Source organism: Actinia tenebrosa, unplaced genomic scaffold (genome assembly GCF_029948245.1).
Source record: "Actinia tenebrosa isolate PJP-AT-01 unplaced genomic scaffold, QUT_ActTen_1.0 PGA_scaffold5__44_contigs__length_20552954, whole genome shotgun sequence".
In the NCBI taxonomy this organism is placed as follows: Eukaryota; Metazoa; Cnidaria; class Anthozoa; order Actiniaria; family Actiniidae; genus Actinia; species Actinia tenebrosa.
In genome coordinates, this window is record NW_028292582.1 from 7,629,161 (window position 1) to 7,647,332 (window position 18,172).

General features: G+C 36.7%; 3 protein-coding genes and 1 long non-coding RNA gene across 5 annotated transcripts; 2 read left to right on the forward strand and 2 right to left on the reverse strand.

Annotated features, from left to right (window-relative positions):
* Positions 1-12: 12 nt before the first annotated feature.
* LOC116291345 (U3 small nucleolar RNA-associated protein 14 homolog A) lies at positions 13-7,892 on the reverse strand. Its single transcript, XM_031698520.2, has 15 exons — positions 7,858-7,892; positions 7,666-7,735; positions 7,073-7,152; positions 6,835-6,899; positions 6,544-6,623; positions 6,158-6,220; positions 5,500-5,577; positions 5,012-5,089; positions 4,809-4,934; positions 3,915-4,009; positions 3,387-3,513; positions 3,237-3,314; positions 2,671-2,884; positions 1,060-1,814; positions 13-337 (listed from the first exon to the last, which is right to left on the reverse strand). The coding sequence occupies exons 1-15, from the start codon at positions 7,878-7,880 to the stop codon at positions 89-91; spliced, it is 2,181 nt and encodes a 726-aa protein (XP_031554380.2). The 5' UTR covers positions 7,881-7,892; the 3' UTR covers positions 13-88.
* A 116-nt stretch (positions 7,893-8,008) lies between these two features.
* Positions 8,009-10,497, forward strand: LOC116291314 (uncharacterized). Its single transcript, XM_031698480.2, has one exon. The coding sequence runs from the start codon at positions 8,223-8,225 to the stop codon at positions 10,392-10,394; it is 2,172 nt and encodes a 723-aa protein (XP_031554340.2). The 5' UTR covers positions 8,009-8,222; the 3' UTR covers positions 10,395-10,497.
* Positions 10,498-12,219: 1,722 nt separating this feature from the next.
* LOC116291315 (1-acyl-sn-glycerol-3-phosphate acyltransferase delta) lies at positions 12,220-16,513 on the forward strand. The gene is made up of 8 exons (XM_031698482.2): positions 12,220-12,409; positions 13,245-13,414; positions 13,625-13,786; positions 14,297-14,450; positions 14,866-14,968; positions 15,512-15,590; positions 15,722-15,920; positions 16,375-16,513. Exons 1-8 carry the CDS (start codon positions 12,220-12,222, stop codon positions 16,476-16,478), a joined length of 1,161 nt encoding a protein of 386 aa, XP_031554342.2. The 3' UTR covers positions 16,479-16,513.
* Positions 12,250-18,063, reverse strand: LOC116291316 (uncharacterized). 2 transcript variants are annotated; one of them, XR_016121370.1, is made up of 7 exons: positions 17,994-18,063; positions 16,347-16,413; positions 15,500-15,872; positions 14,379-14,437; positions 13,891-13,965; positions 13,048-13,466; positions 12,250-12,306 (listed from the first exon to the last, which is right to left on the reverse strand). It is a non-coding gene; the product is annotated as an uncharacterized LOC116291316 (long non-coding RNA). The 2 variants fall into 2 exon arrangements; XR_004196572.2 differs by lacking the exon at positions 17,994-18,063 and having other exon boundaries at positions 16,337-16,378.
* Positions 18,064-18,172: the final 109 nt, after the last annotated feature.

Genomic DNA, 18,172 nt, shown 5'->3' on the forward strand with positions numbered 1-18,172 from the left:
CAGTACAATAACTTCGAATACGTCGTTATAGTTTATTTCATTCAAATAAAACAGTTTTCCTTTTAATCCTATTACTAGTCATTAATTCTCAATTATAAATGGTTAATCCTTCGTCTTTCTTTTTTAATCTTTTCTTGTCAACGCTGCTATGTGCATTACATCTTTTCAGGTTCTTGGTAGGTTTAATAGGTTCTATAATCGATCCCATCAAGGTCTGAACACGAGGTTTGATTAGTTGCTTGACTGTTGATCCAGTATTCCAGTCTTTACCAACAGGATTACGTATACTCTTCTCGAACTGCTCTGAGCTCATGTAAAGATGAGGTATATTCTTCACCTATCAATCAAGGTATGATAAACGTCAGAACTGTTCTCTGCCAATCTAGGCGGCAAATCTGTCTGCCTCTCTTCCTTATGACCTGTACTTTACTGACATGCAGGAGGATTGCATTACTGTGTATTGCCGGAAAGTCTAAAATATTTGTCATGTTGGAAAGACATGATCTTACTTGGTCTTAATACCTTCCTCCAACCAGCTGCTGCTATCAATTCCATACTCAAACACGGTTACGTACTATGCCTCTCGAAATCGTAGAATTCTATTCCCCTTGACAACAGATCTGCTGTAAATCTATGTTAGTTTAAATCTAAGCTAAAAACGTATCCTCTAAGTATAACGTATTGATAAAGTATCTTTGAGCCTCGTCATGGCATCGTATACTGATGCTGTTTGCTAGTTTTTAGCCTATTCTTTATTACACTAACACTTTTACCTTAAAACAACTTTTACTTTTATTTTATTTTCATTTTTTAAGATTTTATCCTATTTGGTCTTTCCATATCACAAACACTTACTGTGATTACAGTCGCTTCAGTCGCAGTTACACTAGCCGTTGTTTCGAAAAAGGTCTAGCAAAATTGTTGTGCGGAACGTCGTTTTGGGAGAGTCAATCATTGAAAAAACAGAACTCTACCTGGTTCAACAAATGTGCGAGCTGTTGACCAAGGTAAGAGGAATAATTACAACACAGCCCTAATAGAGTCAAATGTAGACCTTACCTGTAACTTGGCCAAACGTTTGTCATCTTCTTCATTGATGATAACATGTGCTAGGTTTCTGTCTTTACGAGGCGGTGGATCTTCGGCTTTCTTTACAAACTTCTTCTTTTTACTGGTAACCTTCGCACCAGGTCCTCCCCAGTCTCCCCAGCCAGGTAATGTCAGATCGAGGTCCTTGCCTTTTGAAGACTCCATCGCCTCTTCCTTCTCGCGAACAAATTCTTCAATGACGTCATCGTTAGCAAAAGCCTGTTGTATGTTTAGGATATGATCGCTGTTGTCTGTGTTATCTGTTAGAACTTTGTTGGAATTGTATTCTTCCATTTGGAATATCTTATTTGGATCAACGATGACAGATTTCCCCTTTGCATGTGATGTGTTGAATGTTTCAACTGAGGTGGGCGGCTTCTCGTTGTCGTTATTTGATTCCTCGTCAGACGGCATTAAAATCTCCAATAGATCATCTTCTTCTTCGTCTTTACTTTTTCCCTTTACTTTAGTTTTAACCTTATTCACTTTACTTTTATAACTTTCTTTTTTCTTCGGTGTTTCCTTTTCTATCCAGTCTTGGTCCTTGGTTTTTCTCTTCTTCGATTTCTTTTTCCCTTTCTTGGGTTTGTTTGATACTTTTATTTCAAAATCATCTTCAGTATTGTCTTCTGCAGATTCACTGTCATCTTCTGATTCATTGTTCGCCTTCTCTGTCGTTTCTTGTACATTAATAGCTGGAATACGCTTGAAACCGGCCGTCGTTTCTTAAACACAAGACATGGAATTCATTTTAAGTTTGCCTTACTTATCTTATCACATTCAAGATTATTGAGGTAAAACTACTCTAGCAAGCCGAGCTATCTAAAGGCTGATCACAACGCTTCTCAATTATACGCGCGAATTCGCACAATTTGCCGTCATAACAAAGTAGGTTTTGGTGGACATCGATCAAATTGCTTCCATAACGAAGTCGGAAAAAATGAAGTTTCCAAGGGCAAGTGTCTGGAATTTCATGGAAAAGCCTTGACTGATGTCCACGAAAACCTACTTTGATTACACTTCATTGTGCGAAGAAGCAATGTAATGTTAATTGCAAAGCACTCTGAATTGTTAAATGACATGTTAAACGTCAAGTGACAGTTGATGAACGACTCAGAAAAGCAGAATCCTGACTTGACAATCGTGACCTCATCTACGCATGCAGGCATATGCAATGCTGTCAGCTGTCATGTCAGTACAGCCCACATACCATGACTGATTTCAGGACCCCTGCACTTTCATCATTGTCTCACTACTGCATTCCTTTCTAAAAAATCTAAACAAAAATCTACAAAGCTTTCGCTGTTGTATCACAGCGTGGGACAATCACAACAGAGCTAGGTTCCAAACTAAGTGAAAGCCCAAAAATCGAATTAGAATTTAGAAGTTGATTTTTGAGGAGGGAGGAAAACGGGAGAACCAAAACCCTCGAAGCAAAGGAGAGAACCAACAAACAACTCTACTCATATACGACATTGAGATCGGCAGGACTCGAACTCGGGCCGCATTGGTGAGAGGCGAGGCATTAGCAGCGCAAGCCACCGCTGCTTCCCTTTCCTAACATATTCTATGCTAACTTACCATTGTCTTGTACAGAACCAGTTGTTTTCTCATGACGAGTATTAGTATCCAAACTCCAAGGGTTGTTACTATCTGCCTTTAGATTCCCAAACATACTTGATGGGTCAATAGCATTAGTGTCATCATCATCATCATCATCACTTTCTGTGTGTACTTGCTGTTTCTCTGTAAGTTTTCTACTCAATTCAAGTTGTTCTTGTATTGCTTTCTTAGCCTGAGTAGAGAGAAGAGACATATTTAGAGAAAATATCTAACAAAGCTATTGAGTTAATAAGGTTAAACTTCATTGTTATATGAGGGTCCTGAAGGGGAAGGGGTACTAATCATATTTAGTGCCAGCCCCCATTTTGACCGAAACCCATAGTCCAAGCCTATGTTTTGTTCAAATATTAATCCCATTCGGTTTTTTCTCGTGAATCCCATTCCCAGTGCATAGCATTCCATTTTCCCAGCCCAAGAAAGGGGAATCCCAGCTCATGTCTCATAATTTTAATCACCGATGGAAGATGGTGAGCTAAAGAAAGAAAACAAAACTTGATTTTCATTTGATCTGTTTCAAGACTTACCTCTGGATTCTTGTGTCCCCTAATGAGTAAATTCTTTGCCCATTTGGAAGTGGAACGGTGTTTTAGAGAAAGTCTCTCCTAAGAAGACATCAAAGAAAAAGTTTATTTGAAGAACAATAATTCAAGGTCTTTCAGCTGTTTTTATTTTACCTCTGCTCTGATACGATCCATCTTTTCTAACTCTTCTGCAGCTTTTTGTGGATCTTTTAACTGGAGTTCTTCAATGGAAAGTTTGCTTGCAGCACGCTGTTCTGATTTCTTTTTGATTCTATGGTATCTGTCAAAATATTATTCCACTTAATTAGGTAAGTTAATGTGTAATGTTATATACTCTATTTTGATTGCTGCACACTGATCAAGACAACAGCCACAACAGGGAAATCAGGCAATAGAATATTTTCAATCAAATATATTGTTTGGTATCTTTACATACTCTGATTGGTAGTAGTGAGTTGCCCAATTTTTCAGTTGTGACTATTGTCTCTATCAGCACATAGCAATGAAAACAGTGGAAATAAATAATATGGCATGCTTCATCATAGTACTCAACAGGAAAACCATTTAACCTATACAATCTTTGAATGAATCACCATTCATCTTGTGGTTAAACAGTACCTCACAAGAACAATCATTGGTTTGATATCCTGTCGTTCGGAAAAAATGAAATACAAAACTTACTTTTTGCTTTTGATCTTTTTGGCTCTTCTGCATTTTTCTTCATAGTAAGACTGTAGAGCTCTGAGTCGCTGTAGTTCACTTCTTCTTTCTTTTGCCTTTAAAGAAATGAAATATGAAAGCAAGTCTTTTAAAATGGATTTATGACATAAACTACTAGTTATAGTATAACCATTCAATAAAAAGTGTGTAATTGTATTGTATGTGGGATCATCAAGAGGTTGTTATTCACTAAGGCCCTGGCTAAACGAGGAAATATGTTTCCAGAAACATATTTCCCTAAATGTTTCCTAAGGTGGCAAAACTGTCAGGAAACATCGGGAAACAATGTTTCCATGCGTCTTGGAAACATGTAATGTTTCTGCCGCACAGTAAAAACATTTTTTGCGTCTTGGAAGCAATGTTTCACATGTGGCTAAACTGGGAAACATTGACAAAACATGCGCGCGGTAAACATGTTTCTGGAAACATGTTTCCTCGTTTAGCCAGGGCCTAACTCAAACATACATGTACACCTTTTCCAAAAAACATCTGAAAGATTAGACTAGGTAACACACTGCATAAAGTCACTACATAAAGTCACAGCATAGTTTTCTTTTAGATTCAAACATGAAGCATGACCCTTTAGTTAGAAATGTGATTTTTCATATTTTTTTAGCTAGAAAGAACAAATTTAAACATAAATATTCTGTTTAGCCTCAGATCACCCATTTTAGATATCTTACGGACAACATTTTTTGAAACAGTGAACAGTTGCCCAAAGAGTGGATAGTGTTTTTGGATGAGCAAATCCTTATCCAGATAGTGCTATCTGCCATTTGTTCAACATGGGTCCAGGTGTATATGAACACAGCTAACTAATGCACCTTATCATCTTATATAATGAATATGTAATACCTCCTCAAGATCCATAGCAAGAAGTGCTTGTTCTTCTTCTTCTGTAAGCTCATTATTTTTTCTTTCCATCAAGTGAGAACTTCCATTCAATACAGCAGCAATCTCCTGTTCTAGGGGTGTTCTTGGCTGTAAAAACAATTTCAATAACTCATGTTAGATTTCAGTGGTTCAAAAGCAATGTTATTCACAATAAAGTCTCTCACCTTGAATGTAACAGATAAAGATTTAGTTGTAATCTCAGGAGGTTTGTAAGGATTTAGTGGGAATGACAAATGTTCAGCCTGGAAAAATATATAATGAAAAGATAAAATATTAATCTTGTTAGAGGTAGAACAAAATTGAAGAAATAGAAAAAGCACACGTACTGTGTGCTGTCATAAGGCGCGCGGGGGTTGGCAGAACACGAGAAAAGTGTTAGGAGAAGCACAAGGCGTAGCGGAGTGCTTTTGGACACTTCTTGAGTGTTCTGCCAATCCTCAAGTGGTTTATGCACACAGCACAGCAAGCAAGTTTTTTATTTCTGTTATAAAATACAAATTACAATAATAGATAGGAATGAAGTAACAGAAAGTGCGCGCGTGCAATGTGCTCTCATAAAGCAAATGCTCCAAACCAATCAGAACGCGACATTCATAACAGTTATACAATGGCATAATACTCATTATATTTGTGCAGCTCCTTCAGTCTTTACCTCTCTATTTTTCTTCACAATGGGCTGCCATTTGCCAACTTCTTTTGATGTTTCTTCAAAGGCAATGGTTCTTTGGATCTAAAAAACGTTTATGTTGTAAATAGATTATACTAAGAGAACATAACTACTAATGTAAGATAGAAAGATTACATTTTTCATAGTTATCTCTAATCATAATGAAAATTAAAACAATAGAATAGATTTTCACCGAAAAAAAATTCACTTGAGTGTCCACAAAAAAATGGCTGCAAGTCTGGGTTGGAATTGATGTGTTATACATTTGTATTTTATCAAGTCCAGCCGCCACTCAGAACCATTGATTTTGTGGTCACTCTAAATCAAATTGCAAAAAATTCTATTAGTGGGAACTAACACCTATTTCATGGTTAAAGCAGAACCTTATATTTTGAACAAAAGAGTGATTTATATAATATTACATTGTGTAGTTCCAGAAATTATCCATACCTCCCCCACGGAGGAATTTTTTTCTAAGACCCTCCCTACCTCTGGAAATTCCAATTTTCTTCCATAAAAAGTCTGTAATTTTGTTCTTTCTCTGACCCCCCCACCCTTCAGAAATTCAAAATTCCTCTGTGGGGTGGGTATGGATAATTTCTGGAACTACACACTAACAACATTCAAGGTAGTACTAACTCACTTTATTTGTTTCTAGTTGAGGTAATGGTACATCAAGAGTTGCAGCATTTTTTTCCATGCTTTCCTGGTGAACAAAAGGAAATAAAGACATAACACCTACTGTTACAAGAATGGCTGCCACCCCGTCACGTAAAGATTACTAATTGGCCTCTTTTGCTCCGACAAAGGACTAGCGTCCGAAACATCAGTAAGTTTTTTCATCTTTTCACAGTGTAAAATTTACCCTTTTATCATTACTGTTTCATTAGAAACACCGACGCAGCTCACACTAGTTTTTAGCTAGTTATCTCTAATTAGCCTGTTGTTTGAGAAGTAAAATGAGTGCATTAACTGTGAATAGGGTTAACCTTTAATCGTTATTTAATATCTAATATCCATTTGAATTACCAATTTCTTCTTGAGCTTTCCATACTGGCCTTCCTTCTGTAGTGATCCAATCAAGTCTTTGATGTCAATTTTTTCATTATCTAAAATAAATACCAAAGTTCGTAGAAGGTGTAATGATAATAAAACAAAATAAAATAAAGTAAACGCAAGAATTGCTGAACGTTTCAATGACATCCTGTCATCATTTTCAACAACATGTCATCGAAACGTCCAGCAATTGTTGTGTTTATTTTCTTAATCAAATGTTTATCGAGATCCATACTAAATTAAGTAAGTAGTTAAAATAATTACCTCCACCACTGCTTAGATGAAATTCAGATACTTTGAGGTTTGGCTCAGATCTTTGATTTCTTTTCCTTATGAATCAATAAAAATAAAGTTATTATTATTATTATTATCATTATTAATAAATGAACATTAGGATCACATGGTACTTGAAGTCAAAAAGTCAGAAGTTCATTCTCGTTATCTAAACCCTGACATTTCCCCATCCATGACAGGGAATAGTGCAAACCAATGTTACATTTACCTCTTAGATGACTTTTTGTCAAGATTTTTAATTATTTTAATCACATTGCTGTGCCTTGATTCTTCTTGTCCATCACTTTCCTGTTGAAATACCACCAGATAAAAGTAATCTTTATAAACGACAAGATGAATTATAACAAAATGGGTTACATATGCTGCTAATGCATTGTATTTCATTGCTGTGAGTCAAACAGGTTGGTCTGCTGGTCTGCAGATGCCATAAGTGAATTGAGTTTGTTTGATGTAAACACGTTGTTCTCTCCCTTGTCACAAGGGTTTTTTCTCCAGGTTCTCTGGTTTTCCTCCCTCTGTGTATGTAAGGGATGTGTATGGAGGATACATGGCTCCACAAGCTTATAGCTTGAAAGCCTACTGCGTACAAATAAAAAGTATTTGTTATTTATTTATGGGATTATTTGCAGATGAAGGCCAACGATTGCTGTAGGCATTACGCATAGTATTCCTGCTGTAATCATATCTCACAGCCAAACGCAACTGCAACAACATACATGTCTGCTTCATGAACCTTAAATGGCAATTACCCTTCGAGTAATATTGAAAATATAATCAAATATCAAGACTGTATGCACTTACATTATCACTGGAACTCAACAGCTGATCGTCCACCTCCACATCCGAATCTTCATTTACTGTAGCTACGAGTCTATAAAAAGGCAATCAACACATCACTAATAACCCTTGCTAGATATCACTTGGTGTGAGAAGTAAAAATATCAAGAATAAGGTCAACAAGTAATACAAAAATCACACTTTATTTCAACTTACTTTAGAGCTTCCTTGGCCGCCATCTTGAATGACGAGCCACGTGCCGCACGTGGAATGTCCGCTGGCTAATTTATGCACGAATAAATTATGCAAATTTATGACGTCAAAAGAGTCAATTATTAATTATTGCATGGCTTTTTATGCACTTTGTAAAGTATAACATGATACCTTAATTGATCGACAACATGGTCATTATATCGATCGATGACAGAATCGCTCAACAAGAACTTTTATTGATGAATATACTTACTTCTCGAGCAGTTTTCAAGGGTCTTTCTGACCTGAGATCAAAACAAGACCAAAGTAAGAAAACTTTGTGGAAGTTTATTATATGAAGTTGGACCACACAGGATTAAGCTTATAATATGGCTTGTTTAGTGTTCCGACTTTGTGATAATGCCCCAGAGATTCTACGAGATGTATTCCTTGATCTTGGCTGGAAAGAATACGATGAAGATGATGATGAAAATGACTGGAATCTTTGGTGGAAAACTTCGGGGTTTCGAACGAGTGACTTTGAAGCTTGTCGTCCATGGCAACGGCTTAATCATTTCCCTAAATCCATCGCCATAACGAGAAAAGACTGTTTGGCTAGAAATTTAAGACGAATGAAGGGTATCTATGGCAATTTTCTCTACAACTTTGTTCCATTATCGTTCAATTTACCTAACGATTACAAGAAGTTTGTGTCGGAATACACTAAACAGAAAGAAGCTGGAAAGACTGTACCCTGGATATGCAAGCCAGCAGACCAGTCAAGGGGTAAAGGAATCTTTATCTTCAGGAATCTAAGTGATCTCACTTATGATTGTGCAACTATTGTGCAGAAATACATACCCAATCCACTGTTGATTGCTGGATATAAGTTTGATTTAAGGATTTATGTCTTAGTAACATCATTTCGTCCACTGAACATTTATGTATACCATGAGGGGTTGGTGAGGTTTGGAACAGAGAAGTTTGACCTTAATTACCTTGACAATGTATTCTCACATCTTACTAACACAAGCATCAATAAGGAAAGCCCTTGTTATTCTACAGATAAAGAAAGGATAGGAAGTGGATGCAAGTGGAGCATTGGACAACTAAGGACTTATTTCCATCAAAATCACATTGACGATAGACTATTGTGGCATAAAATCAATGCCATCATTATTTTGACCCTACTTGTCCAAGCCCCTGAGGTGCAAGAAAGTTGTACCAACTGCTTTGAGTTGTTTGGCTTTGATGTCTTAATCGATACAAACCTTAAACCATGGCTGTTGGAGGTCAACTTTTCACCATCTCTTGGTGTGGACTGTGCTTTAGACATAGCAATTAAAAAACCTCTCCTACAAGATACTTTGGAGATCATTAATCTTAAAGAATCTGACATAGCTACCTATGGTAACTGCATAATCAATTCTAATGATAAGAAGAGAATCATCAAACCCAGAAGCAATTCACAAGCCTCAAGACAAAAGACTGCAGACAGTAGTGGGAATAGGAATCTACAGGGTGCCAAGTTTAGACCTTCTCCATTACCTTCAAGCTTTGAACATAGAAAGCTAATTGCTAGTGCTTCAGAAAGTAGTCTATCAGCAGTTGGTGCTGGTAAAAATCCAAGATTTACCAATGATAGACAAATTACCGCTAATGATAATCAGGATGTTAAAGGTGATGAGGATGATGATGATGATTGGAAAGATCACGTATCATCAACTGAAGTACATACAGATCTTAAGAATAGTATGCGTCGAATGACTACAGATAAATGCCATGAAGTCAATAGACAAAGTACACCAAGTGTAACTAGGGAAGGTAAACTCCTAATGGATAGCACTACCACTGCACCAAGTGTGAGTCATTCACCCTTGTTAAGCAGTGCATCTCTTGAATTCCATGCAGCTCTACATAGTGCCAAAAATGTTTGCGACCAACCAGATGCATGCAACTTGAAGAACAAACAAAGTGAAAGTGAATATGCTTTGACTGATTTTGAAAATAAGACTTTTGGACATCCTGAAAGCAGCATCGATGGAGAGGATGAAAATGAAGAAAGACATCTTTCTGGCTGTTGTGGTCAAAGAAAGCCGGCAAGCATTGATTCATCACGACAAATATCTTCACCATCAATAAATAAAGCACTTGTAAAGAGCAACTACCCATCTTTAAGGAGATTACCTAGAAAAAACTCCTTTCTCCCAAATAATAAAACATACGAAATACCAAAGAGAACAAGTGCAAGAAAGCTGTCATTGATGAATTGGAAAGACAAATATGAAACTTCATTTCAAGTCTTGTCGAAGACGAAATTGTGTAACAGAGTTGGAGATTATGTACTTATTTTCCCGTTTAATGATGCTTGCCAGAAATGTTGTTCTTCTAAACAGATTAACAGCAAATCTGCTATTGATGAGGTTAAGAAAGCAATTCATAAACTGAGTGAATCGATTAAGGCTAGTTCTAAAAGAAATAGTCCTGGGGATGAAACACCATTAGACTTGAACAAACCGTATTGGGGGTTCAACTCTCTATTTGATTATTCTGTAGGATGATAGATGATAGAACTGTAGTGTCTTATATTATAATAGGCTTGTAAGTTTGTTAAGCAAGAATGGTTTTAGCTGCTAAATTGAAAATGGATTTAATTAAAAAATCGTTGTGCTTCAATAAAACAGTTTTACTAACAAAGCATAGAGTGGATGCTTTTAACCCGTTAAATAAAAATCCATAGTCAACGTGTAATAGTCAAATAGACACAAAAGAAAACAATGAAATTACGGTCTACTAAAGTGTATTAGTCTAATATCTATTGCACGGGTTTAATGACTTCACTCTAACACGCAGGTGTATTGTTTGTTCGTGTGGGGGCCCCTCGGGCTAAGTATACTAGGTTTCGTAATATAACGCACTTCCGCATGAAATATTAACTTAGATTCAATGCTATTTCCCAATCGGACACGGATGAATCGACAATAACCTTTGCAGGTCGTAAATGTGCAGTACTTGGTGTTGTCTGAGTGCGGCCCCTTACTGGGATAGCAAGATGGACAGTACTTCGCTCCAGGCAGTGTTGCGCCATAGCCGTTAACATGTAATTTTTGCATTTTACACACTGACTATATATATGTCGACGTGTTATGCAGATTCATTATGTTGATTGTTAAACGCGCAATTAAACATTCTTACTAACGAAATATAACACGCAGTTATATTGTTTGTTCGAGTGGGGGCCCCTCAGTATGCTAGGTTGTGTAATGTAACGCACTTCCGCATGAAATATTACTTAGATTCAATGCTATTTCCCAATCAGACACGGATGAATCGACAATAACCTTTGCAGATCGTAAATGCGCAGTACCTTGTGTTGTCTAGTGCGGCCCCTTACTGGGAGAGCAAGGATGGACAGTACTTCGCTCCAGGCAGTGTTGCGCCATAGCAGTTAACATGTGATTTTTGCACTTCACACACTGACTATATATATGTCGACGTGTTACACAGATTCATTATGTTGATTGTTAAACGCGCAATAAATGATATGCCTAGGAAATGCAAGAATAAGAAAGACGCTCAATCAAAAAAGCTTGTGACAGTTACGTAACGACGTTATATTAGCTTCACCACAGGGAGTTCAAAATGACCCAAAGAAAATCAGAGTCATAACAAAGATAACAAAAGGTAATAATCACTGAAAGCAGACCGTTGAAGCGTTTATTTTTATTTTTAGCCGATGTACCTTGAACTGTGAACTCTTCCGACTGATCGTTGTTATTTACATCGCTAAAGCTTCAACGAGCAATTTCAAGTAAAGAGCGGTTGACTATCTACTAGTTATGTGAATAGCTCAAACGACATACAGGTTACAATGAAAGACGTTTACTGCAGCTTCCGCATCCCACCCCCCTGGGGATACAACACGGGGTCGTTCAGCGGCGTTGCTCAATAATCAGACCACCAAACGTTCTTTCATACTGTGAGTGTTATTGTGTACCATTGTTTGATCCTTCATTCTACGGTTATAAATACAACTAGCTCAAACGAGATAGCCTCCTCTGCTTGTTCATTGATAGTTGTTAGTAGTACGATGCGATCGATGGCATAAGTTGGCAGAATTAAGTCGCGATTGCTTGAAGAATTAATGGTTTCTGACTAAAACCATTAGAAGAACAAATTGAGCCAACTACAGTTACACGTTTCTTCAATTCGTGTATCGACCAAAAAATTATCCAGGTATCTAAAAGTCTAAATCTCAAAGTCATTCTTAACACATTAACGTATTTTTATTAGTGAAATGGTCATGATCAGCCATTGTATTAGTCGTCCCTCAAATCATGCTGGAACTGATCAAATTACAACCTCCTCCTCCCTTGCAGATCGAACATGGACGTTCTAGATCAGATCTTATATGTACTCAAGATGCTGCCCGGCGCTTGGCTGTGGTTTGTGCTTGTGTTTCTAGTCAGTGGTCTAATAATAAATATAATACAGCTTAGTTTACTTCCCTTGTGGTTCATCAACAAAACACTTTATAGATGGCTCAACCTACGAATTGTTTACTTACACTGGTGTCGTAAGTAGTTTAATGTGTACTTCTATATAGTACTTCTAATATATTCACCTTTTTCCATACAGCGGTTCACTGGTCAAACTACATAGCATTCAGTCAAGGTTGCAACGTTCAAATTTGAATAATCCTTTGAAAGTACCTTGGCGCCTCGCTTGAGCGATTTGTGTTTGACTAGTGAACCAATTATGTATAGAAAATAGTGTGTTACATATATATTTAGTACAGTATATAATATATTTATAAATATTATATACTGTTCCTATCTGGTCGAGCACTCTTTGGAAAAATGCTCTATGTTAACAAATTTAACAAATTCAAAGTATACACTTGATTGAAGTATCGTTGTCGGGTTCAGAAACATAGAACATAGAAGCTTAGATCGAAATGACACATGGGAAATGACATATCATTTATTAAAATTTATTCATTTGCGCCATCCATGCAGTCGGTTTAGAATGCCAAACGCATATTAAAAACAGTGAATGATGCCAAGGGTCGCTGGTCACAGCATGCATCTAATTAACGTTCTTCCCATGTGCCATTTCGGCCTCAGCTTCTATGTTCTATGTTTCTGAACCCAACGACGATTCTTCAATTGATTGCATATATTTATATGTGTATATATCAAACATTGATCATACAATGTTTAGTACAGCACAGTAAATCACTCAGGTGAATGTGGTGTTACCATCTATACACCTTGATCTTCATCGTTGACATTTGTACTGATGTTACAGGCTTGCTCTCTGCAGTCCATGCAATTCCAAGGTTGCAAAAACTAGATTATGATTTATTTAATATAATTCATTTGAATATTTTAACCTTTTTGTTTCTACAGAATTAACATTTCTGGCAGAGTGGTGGGGAGGTGTTAACATTAAACTATATGGCACTAAAGAAGATTATGACAAGCTTGGCTCTGAGAGTGGTATTTGTCTTGCAAATCATCGCAGTGATGTCGACTGGTTGATAGGCTGGATAATGGCTGATCGAGCAGGAATTTTAGGAGTAAGAATAATCTGGTAGTCTTGTAGTCTTTACATCACAATCTTATTGTACCCTGAAAAGAAATCATCTTTTATTGAGATCCATGGCCATATCAATCTTATTTTCTTTCAATTAAAGTATCGTTAATAAAGTTATATAAAAAGATAAAATAAAATCATATTTCTACAAAATGATTAATAATAATGTTTAAAACATTTGTCTTTTGTTTAGGGTACAAAGTGTTTTATGAAAGGGTATTTAAAATTTTTACCAATTCTTGGTATTAGCTGGTGGAGTACTGAGTATGCATTTGTAAGTCGTAACTGGAAACACGACAAGACAGTTTTAGAAAGAAGCTTGCAGACTTTAGAGGACTTTCCTTATCCATTTTGGGTAAGTATGATTTGTTTGTTTTGATGTCAGGATTTACTATTAGTTTTATGTTTAGTAATTTAGCACTAGCAATAGATCTCTATCTTCCAGTTAATAATGATTACCCATTTCAGACCATGTGTCATTCTCTTGAGAAGAAGTTTGTTTGAGTCCATATTCATGTGTCTTTTCAAGTGCAACTGTTAAACAAAGAAAGGATACTCTTTAGAATGACAATGGTATGAAATGGGAAAAGATTATTCACAATGTAAAGGTGTCTATTGTGTAGTTCCAAAAATTATCCATACCCCCCTCACAGAGGAATTTCTTTAAGACACCCCCCTACCCCCCTGGAAATTCCAATTTTCTTCCATACAAACTTTGAAATTTTTGTTCTTTCTCTGACTCCCCTACTCTTTGAAAATTCTGAATTCCTCTGTGGGGTGGGTATGGATGATTTCTGGAACTACAACATTCCATGTAATATAATGAAGCTCATCTGCTCCTCGTTGCATATCAATCATTCTTCAGATTGCCATATTTGCAGAAGGTACCCGGATAACTGACGAAAAGTTAGAAGCAAGTATAGAATATGCAAAGAATTCTGGCTTACCCATATTACATCACCACCTACTTCCTAGACCACGAGGCTTTGCAATCACTGCTCATCACCTAAAAGATAAACGTAAGTGTAGGTTGCTTTAGCTCTACCTACGCCATCATGCCCATGCATCAAAAAAACTATTTAATGTTTTAATAAATGAAATTAGAAACAGGGTCGTGATACAGGGAGTCGTTGCCGAGTCTTCCTAGCCAGAGGCTAATGTTTAAGTATACGACACACTCACTACCACTATATTTGATATCCTAAGCACACAACTCTCAACTCAAATGTTGATTTGAAGCTGGGGAAAAAAACCCTAATGGCAAGGAAGAGAACAACATCAAACAAGCTCTATTCATATGTGAAGTCAGCATGGACTTGAACAAACAAACAGACCAGTAGGAATTACAGTGGCGAAAGGTTAATGTGTTACCACTATGCCACCCTTGACACCCTTAAATGTATTTACTTATTTTTGATAACTTTGTTCTTTTAGTTCCTGTTGTGTATGACATGGAGATGGGGTTTCCTCCTGGGAGTGAACCAACTATGAGAAAACTTCTATTGGGAGAGGGTTTTGAAGTCCATCTATTGATACGGTAACCGTACTAGTCTTTTTACACTCCTCCTCATCATCATCATCATCACTTATCATCAGAAGCAGACCTAAAGGGCTTCAGGTTATAATTACTCATCTCTATCGATCCCCTTAACCACCTAAATTGACAACTACAAACACAATCATGAAAGGATGTAGTACAACTGTAAGAAACCCACTTATTGCCATTATCATCATCACCACCATCATTACCATGATCAACAATATCATCACCATCATCATCAGGCAGCATTATCACCATCATCACCATCACCATCTCATCATCATCATAAGCAGCAGCAGCATCACCATCACCACCATCAACACCTATCATCATCATCACCATCATCACCATCATCATCAGCAGCAGCAGCAGCATCACCATCATCACCATCATCATCAGTATATCATCATCATCATCATCATAACTATTATTATCATTTGCATGTGTTGTCATGGTCTGTACATTTAGATAGTTTTGGCAAGGTCTCACTATTTTGTTTTAGCTTGTTCAAGTCTCTTAAATATGTACTTAATATTTTAGGCGCATTCCAGTCAGTGCAATCCCAACTGGTTCTATTGAAGAAACATCTGACTGGTGTAGGCAGCTTTACCAGGAGAAGGTAGTTATATCTGCAATCTGATTAGAATTGTACAATTACATGCTATAACCTGTGATACACATAATGTGCAGTACATCACACATTAACTACAGTATGGTACAATGAATAACAGTTGGTGTTTTCTGTTATAGGATAAAGCATTGGGGCACTTTTTAGAGCACAAGGAATTTCCAGCACCAAGAGTTATCTATCCACGTAAACTCCACAATATTTTTGTTGTACTTGCCTGGCATTTGCTTCTTTTATTCCCACTCGTGTCCTACATTATATCAGTCCTTCTCTCTGGGAACATAAAGATGCTATTCATTGCTTTTGGTGTTGTTATATTAGGTAAGGAATAGAGAAGTCTATACAAAGGTGAAGTACCCGGGGGGGGGGGGGGGGGGTACTCCACCAAAATTTGGGTAGGGGTGTTCCGCTGGGATTCTGAAAGGGGTACCCTGTTTATGACAAAAAAAACAAATTTGTAGACCCTGTTCATGGCAAAAGATATAATTAATTGCACTGAGTTCCCGTTTCAATTATCATGTCATCTCGCGTATCGTTTTTTTTACGACCATAATAACCAGTTTCAGTCAATACGAATGTAGAATATGACGGGAAACTCAGGAAGAACTTGGAACTTGAGTGAAATTGCATACCCTGTTTATGACAAGAAGCTCGAAAAACCATACCCTACAGCGGATCATCCCCGTATAGTCCATATATTGGGAGTACCACCCCACCCCCCCGGGTGAAGTACTCACTTGTGCTAACCTGGGAATATGTGTTACTCTATCTGCAGGATATCTTATGGTCAAGGTCTTACTACACGTCAGTGATTCTAAGAAAGGAAGTAGCTTCGGTTTAAAGAGCACATCAAATAATGTAATAAAGAAAAAAGCTTAATCACTTACTACCAAATGTAGTGCATTTGTACGTCCATTACGAGAGCGTTTTCTCATTTTGTCATATAAGTAACCTAGTAAGTAACCTAGCTAGTCTAGTAACCTTGCTAGTCTAGTAACCTAGCTAGTCTAGTAACCTAGCTAGTCTAGTAACCTTGATATCACTAATCTGTCCAGGTTGGAATCCTTTCTTATTTAAAGAATTAATTATTAAATTGTAACATGTCATTCTTGAAAATAATTCCTTAAATATAACCATTTTGTATCCCATACATATGTCTGGCACATCACTACTTTTATTTCTTTATTAGTCTTCATATTATTGTATCTTAATTCATTTAATAAATTTCCAGAATATATCAGAATAAATATATCTACTGATGCACCAGTGTTAATGTGTGTTTTTGGATTTGATAAGCATTAAAATAATGCGTTATGATTCGTTTCTTTTGTGTTGACCCGGGTGCCCTGGCTTTGGGAGTTGCCTTGGAGGTGTTGCGTGTGCTTCCCACTAATGTTATCATATTAATTTATTTTATACTAAGCTCATGATATTTATTATTGCTATTAACTTTCAATTATTATTTAATTCCAATTTATCATTCATTATGTTAAATATTTTGTCCAATTATGAGGAGTTCTGAAAAATACCTTTTTACTATCTTAGAATAAGCATGTTTTTATTAGAGTGCACGCATATTTAGTACTAATGTAGTAGTACTTCATAGAATCCTTTGTTTCCTATTGTTTGATTATCACTATTTAGTACTAAAATTAGTATTTGTTTCACGGGTTTAGTGCGAGCACTCTATTGTATATAGTTTATTTTATAGTTGGTGTGATGCCACTTGGCTTTACTGACTCAATAAAGATGATTAGATGATGTATTTCGTTAGACACCACTAGTTATTAGGTCAAGTCAGTTGTCAGTAATTTTAGATGGAACCTATTAAAACTTAGTAACGTCAGTAACGCAACGCTGTCTTTTCCGGTCACAAAACTGCATCTGTATTCTCTACTTTCACATCCCCATAATGCCTTTCGTCTTTTGGGGGTAACCAATCAAAAAAGTGTTCCAAATTGAAAGGTTTCTTAATTAAATTTATACTATACCTGCTTTATCTGTACAATACTGGTTATCAGTTTATTCCAAGTTATTTTTGCGTGTGCAGATCAACAAGAGTTTTGGTCTTGCAGAAAATGTATTGACTTACGAAAAATGTTTAAAATTTATCTTAAACGTCTTCAAGCTTCTTTTTCTGTTTTATACTACTTCATTTCAAAAATCAACTTCTAAATTCTAATTCGATCTCTGGGCTTTCACTTAATTTGGAGCCTAGCTCTGTTGTGATTGTCCCACGCTGTGATACAACAGCGAAAAGCTTACAAAAGTGGTACATTTTTATTTTAAAAAAGCACATTTAAAAGGTGTACGCTTTTGAATAAATTTGGTGTGAGAAAAAATAAGCGTTTGGAAGTTCTGAAAGAAAAGTACAACTAAAATGTTCCAACGTACCCTCCTAAAAAGCGGTACATAACAGAGATTAGGCGTCAAATATGCGCCAGCATACCAGCACACTGGGCAACCCAGTGCACGTTCCAAGATCGAGCGTCTTGTTTTTCCTTGATAACAAAAACGCGAAAGCTTCATGACGTCACTGACTGCAATGGCAAGTTTGTCTCGCGCTGATTGGC

What these genes read in the sequence shown, in the direction of transcription:
- LOC116291345 (XM_031698520.2), bottom strand. Translation starts at nt 7,880, where the DNA reads ATGGCGGCCAAGGAAGCTCTAAA. An exon ending in TTGCTATGGATCTTGAGGAG is followed by an intron (nt 4,010 to 4,808) that starts GTATTACATATT and finishes ATTTCTTTAAAG; the next exon opens with GCAAAAGAAAGAAGAAGTGA. An exon ending in AAAAAGATCAAAAGCAAAAA is followed by an intron (nt 3,514 to 3,914) that starts GTAAGTTTTGTA and finishes ATATTTTGACAG; the next exon opens with ATACCATAGAATCAAAAAGA.
- LOC116291315 (XM_031698482.2), top strand. Translation starts at nt 12,220, where the DNA reads ATGGACGTTCTAGATCAGATCTTATATGTACTCAAGATGCTGCCCGGC. An exon ending in ACTTTCCTTATCCATTTTGG is followed by an intron (nt 13,787 to 14,296) that starts GTAAGTATGATT and finishes ATCATTCTTCAG; the next exon opens with ATTGCCATATTTGCAGAAGG. An exon ending in TCATCACCTAAAAGATAAAC is followed by an intron (nt 14,451 to 14,865) that starts GTAAGTGTAGGT and finishes TTGTTCTTTTAG; the next exon opens with TTCCTGTTGTGTATGACATG.
- LOC116291314 (XM_031698480.2), top strand. Translation starts at nt 8,223, where the DNA reads ATGGCTTGTTTAGTGTTCCGACTTTGTGATAATGCCCCAGAGATTCTA.